We start from the raw sequence: 11,214 nt of genomic DNA, 5'->3' as shown, positions 1-11,214 counted from the left end.
CTTTGGTAATAAAGTAAAAAATAAAAATAGTTCAATCACTTCAATTATATTGATCTTAAAGATCATCCGTTTCTACATTAATCAACTATCAATTCAGAAGGACCTATCATTTCCTTGGAAACACTATTAAACAACACGTGAATAAGATCTTTTGCGCTTACCTTGGCCAATTCACACTTCTCTCAATCCGCACTGTCCAATTCCCAAACTCGCAGAAGTCAGCCATGGAAGGAACAACTGCTTGATGTCACTGAGTCTCTGGTTTGGCTAGAGTTGAGAGATCTATACTCAGAGGACCCACCATAGGTAGCTGGTGTGACGCTCAAGCTACTACTATCATTATGCTAATACAGCAGTGTCTGATGATAACATGGACTATAGCTTATATACTAAATGCCCCCTGCTTATTTTATTTCTCAAACAAAGAAATGTTAGAAATAAACTACAATGATGCAAAATTGCTTCTGCTTTTCCTCACTGTGGATGTATCTTACCAATAGGCCTCTCAAGAGGTTCTCAACAGCTATCAGAGAAAATTTGAAAAGGTCAATGATACAAAGTTGAAGTAACTACTTTCTAATCATAAACTTGTCATTAACTTTGATAATTCAGTTCTTTGTAACTCATCATATTCTTTTTTCTCCTTTTCTTTAAATCATCGTGGCACTTCTGAATCTGAATTACTGGGACTAGGCGTAAAAGAAAAGTTTAAAATTAAAACTGCTTTTTGTAAAACTTGAGAAGAAAATGTATACATAATTTTATTTTGATAATACATGGTATTTTTATACCTTTTGCATGGATGTTTAAATTTTGAACATACCTGTTCCTAAAGTAAAAAAATTCTGAAATTTAAGCACATTTAATTTCTATATGTAAAATGTCAACTGCATCTAAATAGAGATTAAAAAAAAAAAAAGCCTGTTGTAGGCACTTTTTTTTTTTTAAAATTTACACCATTTGCCTTGTCATCTCTCATTTTTCTTAGCAGGGATTAGATGGAAACTGGATGCAATTCTCCTCTTCAGATCTAGGAGCTCCTAAGAGCAAACTATGACACAGATTATAATTATGTTTGAGTGCTGTCAAAATGTTGCACATTTGCTGAACACTTTGCAAATGCAAATATAAAACACACCCATTTCAATAATTTGGCATTGCTAGTTTTAACCTGTAACCATTCCCTAAACTTAATCACTTCATGATGCTATAAAGCAGTTTTTCCTGCACAACCGTGAAGGGGACAGCAAAACAAGTGGCTCAAGTATATAGGAACTGCTCTGGATGCCTATGGATAGAAAAAAGTCAGTAAAATGTCAAACATGGTCATTAAAACAATTACGATCCCTTCCTTTAGTCTCTCCTCCTCACCTCCTCATGTAAGAAGCCATCAGGCATAACCAGCTCCTTTGCCAAGTGTGTCAGTTCAAATGAGATGCAGCTCTGAATTTATTCCAAAAGACTAGGATATCCTTTGATAGAAGAGAGATTGCCAACGTGAAACACTGTTTTCAGTATTAGGGTGAAAGAGATGTTTTGAAAACTATTTTTTTTCAAAATAGAAAGGAGGTAACTTTTGATTTGGTATACCTTTGCTTGCTTTGTCTTGTCTACTCTTAAAACTAAACCATGCATTTTTACTGTGCAGTGCCAGAACTTACAGTGGAAGTTGTAGAGCAAATATGATACAGGTACCTTTAACTCTGTCCGTATTGCTTTATAGAAATAAAATAATAGTTTCACAACTAATAATTATTTTCTTGGCTATTTTATCACCTAAAGAGCTGTATAAAAATTTTCAAGCCGTTTTGGAGAAATACTATCCTGGCTCTCTAGAATTCATCTCTTCCCTACAGACACACATAACATTAAGTAGCTCGCGCATGGGAGAGTGGCACAAAATATGATAGCTCTTTCAGCGAGTTTTACCTATATACTTCGTCGCTGTTTTTAACTGTAAATAAAAACTCATTATTTCAGATTGGGCAGGGGAAGACTGCATTTGCTTATCTCATTCAGACCTTACTGAAAGTGTTCCAAATTGAGTATCTAAATATAGGAACTTGAAGTAAGTTCCCTTCAGCCCATCAAGTGATTGTTCACCTACAATTATAGCTGCTCAGCCAATTGTGTGCTGTAGAATGGGAAAAAACAACTTGTTTGGTAACTGTGAATGGGGACACACATAATAGTAGGTATCCAAATTTAGAATATTGTTTTATATTATACTATTTATAATCAATTAAATTTCTGCAATAATTTCACACTAAGGATACAGTGTAATTCATCAAGGATTGATTCTGGATTCTGATTGTCTCCATGTCAAATAATATTCATTCAAAGCTCCAAGCATTTGATACCCAGCTTACATAATTGCCATAATAGTTTTCTTTTCATACTCCTAATCCCATTTCAAATGAATATACAGATGCATCTTCACCTTGTAAGAAGGTTTTCATTCTCTATGCACCTTTTTAAACTCTGAATATTGCACAGACAGTGGTTTGGAAGCATGTACAAAGCCTTTCATAGATTTTCACGTATCTTTTGAGAATGGAGATGTCTGGAAATGACCTGACTTTTGTTCTTTTTTGCTTTCTTCTTTCCTCTTACAACTTTGAGATTTTTGTTGTTTTTTCCACAGTTTGCTTACTCTGAAACATAGAATCAAACATTATTTTTACTAATAACAAAACCGTTATGGAAATGTCAGGTTTATGATAATGCAAAGAACGGTTATGTAAGTATGTGTGTATCTTGGCCAACTAATGCACGTTGTTGATTGTATTATTACACTTACTGTTTGTTCTGTCAATAGGCTAACATATATCAGAACACTTAAGTACTGTGTCAATTTATCTGCCAAAGAAAAGAATTTAAGCATAGTTCTGTGCCAAAACAATTTCTCAAACTCTACATCATCTATGCTTCTCTGTGCCGTTTTACCAATAGGAATATGCTAAACAGGGCTATTAATAATAATTAACAGTACTAATAATACTGTTGTGGTTATAGCCGAGACCTCGGTAAGGGCAGACAGTGGGGCTCAATAGAGTAAGACGGCACAGGAAATGGTACTGTACCAGCACAGTAGCTATCACCTGTGACAAAACCACCTGTAGTAGTTCTCAAGGTTTTACTGAAGCTGCCCGATGCAATTGCCAAAATGGACAATAGACTTAAATATTAATATGACTGTTCCTGTGAAAGAGAAGCATGAAGCAGGCATCCAGAAATAAAAAAGAAATCAAAACAGGAATTAGGGAAACACACTGAATTTGTGGAATGAATTGCATACCACTTTTACACTGGGAGGATCTCACTGGAAAGAAGACTGGAGTGAAGAAAGCACAGAAATATATTGCTACGCAGAGTAGCAAATGGAGTTAAAAAAACCCCATCCCCACCATTTTCCCTATATTGCCGCACACATATGTGATTTGGCATGAACTTTATAGAAGTCCAGGCATGAGTTCAAAGACAGAGAAGTACCAGTAATTCAGATTCTTAAATGCATTGTGCATTACCCATTAAGCGAAACAAATGGACATCATGACACCTAATATATAGACGGGAAATCCTTAAAGAAATTTTACATAAAAAGTTAGTGACTTTTGCATGGGAACCTTTCTGCTTTAACGGGAAAACCCTGTCTACAAGAGACTAAATAGCTCCTGACTTTGCTGAGCTGCTTTAATTAAGTCTAAACCCTGGAAACTTCTCCATTCTTCATATAACACCCAGGCTCATCCATCTCCTGAAGCAGAGATTTAAAGCCAATGACACAAAGACCCCAGACTACTTTATCAAATTCTACAGTAGGTTCTTGTTTGATAATTGTTTTACTCTCTAGAGTAAAACTCAGCTATAACTATTCCCCCTGGACAGTGTGGATTTTCAAGTTAGAAGCTTGTCTCCTATTCCATTTATTGACTTTAAAAAAAATTAACTGTGAAGACAAAATTATGCATATTTTAACTGAGGTTAACTGTTTGAGAATGGAACTGCATTCTGAACTGAAAACTGAAAACCAAGTTACACTGTTTTGCTGTTATGAGGGGGCACACCCCCCACCTGTTTTGAAATATTGACGTTTCCTATAAGTGAGGAAGTGCAGTTTGTCTTAATATTTTTAACATCCCACTGTTATTTGGAACCTGTCTAGTATCAGGATAGATGCCATAAGCCACTTAGCAAATCCTACCTTCCAATCCACAGAAAAAAAACAACCACACCAACACCACCAAAAACAACAACAAAAAAAAAACCTCACCAAAACACCAGCAAGGGAAGCCGCATAGAAACTTGCCTTATGGAAACTCCCCTTTACTCAAGTTTAAATTACTGGAAGGTATTGTATAGGTGAAGTTTATCCTCTCGTCATTCATACTTGCAGACATTATGTCCTGTGTCCTATGTCACTCAACAGATTTTTTGACTTTGACCCAACTCTCTACTTTCAGATTTTGGCCAAGGTAGTACCCGAATATATGCATATACAATTCAAGTATATACATAATTTTAAAAAACCCAAAAAACCAAAACCATGTAAATGTCACACCATGACAGAATGGCGTGAGAGGGAAGACTTGACAGGAATCTGAATCAACTACTCAGGACGAAGCTAGGTGAATTATTTTGGTTGTTACAGAAATCATTGTGTTTTGTGTTTAAAAAAGTTAGACCTTCTACGGAGTTTTTCAGCAGTATCAGAACTCATCCTTGTATTTTTCCATTTATACAGCTTGATGCTTTATTTAAGAGCTCATATCTAGGATTCGGATTATTTCGGTTTCAATTTTAAGATACTTGTAAAATCCATCAGGTAATCTGTAACATGTTTGGTCTAATTTATACTAGGGTAAATCAGCAAGATTCGGAGAAAAAGTCAGAGAGGGAAAGGTACAGGACTAAATACAACTTGCGAGGTAAATGATATGCTATATTGCATCATTATCATATGGAGAAAATGCTTGTACAAACCTCTCAGCTTACACTGTCACCCTCTGGAGTGTGAGTTCATGACTCGAGATCATTAAAATGACCAAATATTTGACAAAGCATTTTGCCTGCATCTGGCACCATTTAAATACGTTTTAGTTATAGAAACTACAGGGAAGTACTCCTTCCTCTTGGACTTCTTAAGTTTGCATTGCTATACAATACACAGCACCCTGACATTCCCCAGCATGGAAAGACGAGACTGAATTGTAGGTACTTACCCTTCTTTCATTAAGTACTTTAAAGGTCTATGGATGAAAGATGCAACGTAAATGTCGGGTCTGAGAGTTACTGTAAAACACCTGATTTTTACAGGGGAGTTTCCCTCTTACTAATTTTATCTCTGTTGCCTGCTTTTTGCCATCTGATGAAGGCTCGTTTCTGTATCACCTAGCAGCAGTGTCACAGTGTCCAGGAAAAGCGAAGGCTGAGCAGGCAGTGCTCTCCCACCCCGTGGAGCTCCCACCCCGAAGCTGCTTAGCTGGCTACTGAAGTAATCCTTCAGTCGGACGGTGTCGGCACGCTGATCTAGGAGGAAAACACTGCGTGAACACCAGCCTGGCTGGCTTTGAAGCCTTCTGTTGTTATATATACACACGTCCCTCAAAATACCATCTTCTCTCTCTGCTCCCTGGCACAGTGGAGTTTGTCACTGAAACACCAACCTGGAGTAAAGCAGGGGATGTCTTGCATTTTTTGAGAAACAAGAACCAAAATCTTCTGCACTATTTCAAAGGGAGCAGGTAAGAGATTTTTGCCTTTAAATCTTGAATTCAAGTCACACAGTAGATTTACTTTGGCTGTTCTAAGATTCTCTCAGCTTTTTTCCCCTGTGTGGGAAGAATGACCAAAAATAGAGGATGAAAGTGGGGAACATAATTACAACCCCTTAAAGCAAACTATATTGTCTGATTGGATTTTAAAAACCATAAAATTAATGTTTCTAAAATGAGAATAAGGATTTATATCCTCTTTTTGGTGAAACTGTTAACTAGACGTTATATAAAACTGCCACAGCATTTGCAATAGTAATTATGCGAAAATACTTATGACCTCAAACACTTAAAAAGCTTGGTCATACAATTTTATGGAACATCATATTAAGTAAGATTTATATATGGATTACTTTTGTTATTTTCCCTAAATATTTATTAATGTAAAGAATATTTTAAAAGCAATTCAGCAAGGTTGTCTAATAGCTTAAAAAAAAAAAAACAAAACAAAACAAACAGCAAAACCACATTCTTACAAAGCATATGCATTTCCTGAACACTGCAGGATCTTTTTAACATTGGATCTTTTTAAACCTTATTCTGATTGCAGAGCAACTGATTATCAAATTTCCATCCCTGATTTAGGTACACAAAAGAACTTTTAAAACTTATATTTTTTAACTAAGTAATTCAGCTAAATTACAGTCTATATTCCCAGTTCTTATAGCTCTACTCTCCAACTCTGAATTAAATTTTTTTTTTTTTTTTTAAAACAGCTGCCTATATTGCTGAATCTCAGGAATAGGCAAGTATTCCAGCAGCAGTCTCATCACAGCTGAACACAGTAACACTAATACAGTCTCCTTATTGCTATTAAAGGATTTCTGGTTTATTTAATCTGCATAAATCATATAAAACTTACTTAAATACGCTTCTGTAACTATTTGTAAGAACCTTAAGTAAATTGTATGCATTTGTCCATTCTACTGGAAGTTGCTCTTATTTGTTACTGGGAGCTGTTGCTTATTGGCCTAATTTTTATTCCATATGCATGCTCTTTTAAAAACAATACTGAATCAGTCCTTATCATATGAGTAAATGTTGCAAACTTTGTACTTTAAAATACATACAAATGAGCAGAAATTGAAGATGTCTTGTAAACACTTAACTTCCCATATATTATTGATTCTGTTTACTATCTATAGAGTCCATAGGTAGACTATATGAAGATAAATATATATGTTCGCCTATATATAGGCTGTAAGTATGCATTTTCTCACTATAGTCATCTGCATGTATGATGGGGGACAAAGATGTATAGAACTGTGTGAGAAACTAGCACACTGATTTTCAAGGAATCCAGAGTCCTAGGAAGAACTTTCTAGCTACAGAGGCCTTACGCATCTATGATTGCTAGCCTAGCCCAGAACTTGAAAGTATGGTCACCACAGAAGCTACAGATCTTAAATGGGAATGCCCTTTTCATGTCATGGTTTAGAGAAAGCTCAGCTTAATGAACGGTTAGAGAAGGTAGCATATTAGCAGTGAAAAGAATAGATCACTCTGCTATAATCATCACAGAATCCTTACAAAAATTTTTTTTATGTCCAAAGAAAAAAATTCCTCCTGTACTTCCAATTTCATCTTTAACTTCCTCTGCTTTCTGATCTCTGCAAATGAATGTAGAGACCACTCTGACCGGGCCTTAATACAGCTTACCTCAGAATTAATCAAAATTAATTCCAAAATGGCTGGAAGGTTTGCACTGTAACTCCTAACAGGAGCTTCCATACCAGCAAAAAAGGACAACAGGTCAGCTCTCTGTACAAGGAAACAAAACATCTCAAGACATTAAGACACGCTTGTACAAAATTATCTTATAAAAAGCATAGGAGGGGAGAGCAGGTGGCAAAAAAAGTGCCCAGATTACATAAAGAAAGACGACTGAGAAAAGTAAAGACTATTTCTTCCACACACAATATATTTAAAATAAGTCTGACAAATTATATAGCTGGAACTGGTACACAGGACAGCTAATGAAAGACAAATCAGTACGCAAGAAAAAAAGTTAGTCATATAACACTAATAACATAGTACTAGTTATCCTTCAATAAATCAGACTAGTCATTGCAAACATACTAAAACCTGTCAAATTACTAAGGCTTCTATGCACGCTGTTACACTAAGTGATTAAGAATCACTTCTCTCTCCAACTATCAATCGTAGTTAGAACGTAACAATGCTGTAAATGACCATGCAAGATCCTTCAACTTAATTTTGGGGTTTTTTCCCCGTCAACTAGATTTATCTCTTTACACCCAACTCCTGTATGTAAACCCCTATTAATTCAGTCTTCAGATAAATGCTAACATTTTAAAAAGCCAAGCCTCACAATAAACACACAGCGTATCTCAAGTTCGTTGTAATTTATTTGTGAGTTATTCTCAAGCAATGTTACAAAACATTTTAATGTCTTGATAAGAAAATAAAATTTAAATAAAAATACATTCAACAATACATCATCATAATACAAATTAAAACTAATGATAATTTACAATCCTAACAGAACTAATTACTGAATAACATCATCTTTCTAGACTAATCAAAATGAAGGCAACTTTTATTATTAATCATCCTACCTGTACCTAATTAAATTCTAGAACATCTACTGCATTTTAAAACATTATAAAATAAGAAATCAAATTTTAAGTCACAAATATTCAATGGCTTTTGTTTTTTCCTAGATATTCCAGTACCAAAGCAAAAAAAAAGTGCATATTTAAAAAAAAAAGACGTTGAAAGAGTATACAATTTAATTTTTCAAAAATTTGACTTTGAAAACAATAGAAAATGGCTCCAAGGAACAGACCCTTTGCCACAGGGTTAATCCATATACAGCAAAACCTAACTTTGACACTCAACCACATTCAACTTTGTTTAATGGCAGCTTTTTATTAATGGCAATTAATCAGACCAACTTTACCTTGGCAAAACACATTTCTTGGCATTACTGTATTCCCTTCTCCCCGCCCTCCAATTTCAACTGTTGGCAAATAAAAGTCCCTTAGAAAACATCACATGTAAAAAAGGAAAAGGCAAAAACAGCTGAGGTGATTAAATGATTGTGATGTTGCAGACACTAGTACTGAATCCCGGATATTCTAAAATGGTTTGGCTGCTATTAAACCTAATAGTTATTCTAGCAAGTTACATTCATTACAAAAGAGATTTCAATCCTGTCTTGCCAACTTGCTTCTATTACAGAAAGCCTCCCTACAACAGTATAATAAATGTACAGTAATTTAAACAGCTTACAGTTTCAAGCATTGTGGATTTCTATTCTATTTGTAAGTTACATTCCTAATTAATCTGGCCAAATCATGATTGTAAAAAAAAAAAAAAACACCAAACCAAACAAACAAACAAAAAAACAAAACAAAAAACACTCAACAAAACAACAACAAAAGACCCCACAGCAAATGCTCCAAAAATAAAAGTACCACATATAGTTATTATTAAAAATAATATTCCAAGGCGTACCATTGTATTAATACTGACGAAGCAAAGTTGCCACAGTAATACCTTTGCTTCTTCCTGGTTATGTACATATATGTTCTTTGAGCATAAACCTAACTTCTCAGATGAAGTGAGCAAAAATTAATCTTACTAAAGTCAAGAATGCCAGTTTAAAATTGTGTTAAGTGGCAAATATGAATCCATATAACTAAAGATATAAAAATATTCACTGAAGCATTGCTTAAAGACAAAAGAACGTTGATCATTCAACTGATCATAACAAGCAGATACTACAAAGTATCTAAAAATAATCTGGGATAGTCCAGATATCTAAAGTGCTTTGAGTGATTATAATAGAGATTATTTATTAGATTTGTAGTCAAAAGGTGAGTTGGACCTAGTTATTACTTTTTATAAAAAAAAAAAAAGAAATAAAATCATACATGGGATGATGTAAATTGATCAGTACTTAACCACAATCTGTTCACATTTAAATTTTTCTATCTGTAGGCAAACTTATTTAAAAAGAATGTTGCTACCCTGCATTTCTTTAGATTAAGAAAAAATGTGTACCTTAAAAATCCTAAAGAAAATAGATAGTGGTCTAATGTCACTCCATATATTACTCACCCCAAATGTAAACAAGAGGTACAACATAAGTTCCCTGATTTCTTCTTCTTTAGTACTTAAAAACATAACTAACACTGGTATCTGCTGTCCAGATTATTTGCAGCATACTGCATGATTTTGTAAGACTTCAGCTGTAGATAAATCAAGTCCTGACAACACCTAATACAAGGAAAAAAGTCAAATGAATTGAGTGTGAAGCTTGAGATCTTTTTCCATGTCATAGTATCTTGGGATTTCTATTTCAAGATCCTTATCAGCAGGGCAGGCACTCATGGTAAAGTCATGCAAGTTTGCAGTGTATGTATTGAGAGATGTAATCCAACCAACAAATGCGGTGTGGATTTTCTTCCATTAAAAAGCTTATTTGTTTAGAAAGTTCTTTCCAATAAGACAACAATGGCAAAACAACATTTAGATTTATTCACACCTGTTACTTGAAGAACCTGGAACTTCAAGTTCTTCAGCAAAATGAGAATAAACCTTAAGATCAGATTTCCAAGTATATATTTTTCTATTAAATATTAAATAGATTGTCAACACAACCGGGATTTATGTTCGTTCTTAAATACTTTGTAAAAATACATATAATGAATTTATATTCATTATAAATGAATACAAAAAAAAACCAAAACAAAAAACCCAAAACACTTAAGAACATTTCCAGTTTCTTTTTTCATCCAAGTGTGCCACGGTGTGTTTCAGTTAGGAAACTTTTCCAACAATTGGATTTTCTCTGGAAAAAAAAAATATTATATATAAATATTATTAAGGTTAACATTTGCTTCCTAGTTCTTATCATTCAGTTTTAATTTATTAAGCAAACCTATATTTTTTGCATAATTTCTACCACTACTTGTGAAATTTCACGATTTGCGGAAAACCTCACATACTTTCATGTGAGACCTCTAAATCAGAGTAAATTTTTTTTTAAACAACTTGGGTCAAATACTAAACTAGGCAAACCAAATCGGGGTTTGAGCATTCTTTTTTTGTGGTGAATCAAGCCTTATTGATGCAAAGAAGAAATCAGAAAACTTGCTAGTGATGTTCCATAGATATCAGCCAGGATTGAAGAGAATTGAAAAAATCTGCTCTGGAACAACAATGTACTCCAAAGAACAGACTATTTTAATTTCATCATAAATAGTATTTATCATTGAGTATGGCAAGTGAATTACAAACATTAAATATACTGCATGAAAGATATGTTTCTGCAGTGTAATTTTTACAGTTTTATATAACTTGATATTTTAATTATTTCTTAACTGGAATTTGAAATTTCAAAAAAATTAGAAGGTAGGCAAACAGTTAGGGATAAATTTTGTGTGCATTTCAGATGTTAAGTTGCAAGGAA

General features: G+C 34.1%; 1 protein-coding gene across 3 annotated transcripts in view; it reads right to left on the bottom strand.

The window, feature by feature from the left end:
- Positions 1-10,258: 10,258 nt before the first annotated feature.
- The window catches only part of RASA2 (RAS p21 protein activator 2), a 49,054-nt gene continuing 48,098 nt past the window's right edge, over positions 10,259-11,214 (bottom strand). For 2 of the 3 annotated variants that reach the window (XM_075158268.1, XM_075158270.1), the window contains one exon: positions 10,259-10,593. In XM_075158268.1, coding sequence (XP_075014369.1) covers positions 10,563-10,593 — 31 coding nt within the window. In that variant the 3' untranslated portion in view covers positions 10,259-10,562. The remainder of the gene's footprint in view (positions 10,594-11,214) is intronic. The other variant, XM_075158269.1, reaches the window with a different exon arrangement.

Source organism: Calonectris borealis, chromosome 9, assembly GCF_964195595.1.
Source record: "Calonectris borealis chromosome 9, bCalBor7.hap1.2, whole genome shotgun sequence".
In the NCBI taxonomy this organism is placed as follows: Eukaryota; Metazoa; Chordata; class Aves; order Procellariiformes; family Procellariidae; genus Calonectris; species Calonectris borealis.
Note: the sequence above shows the minus strand (reverse complement) of the source record. Positions and strands in the feature narration are given on the sequence as shown.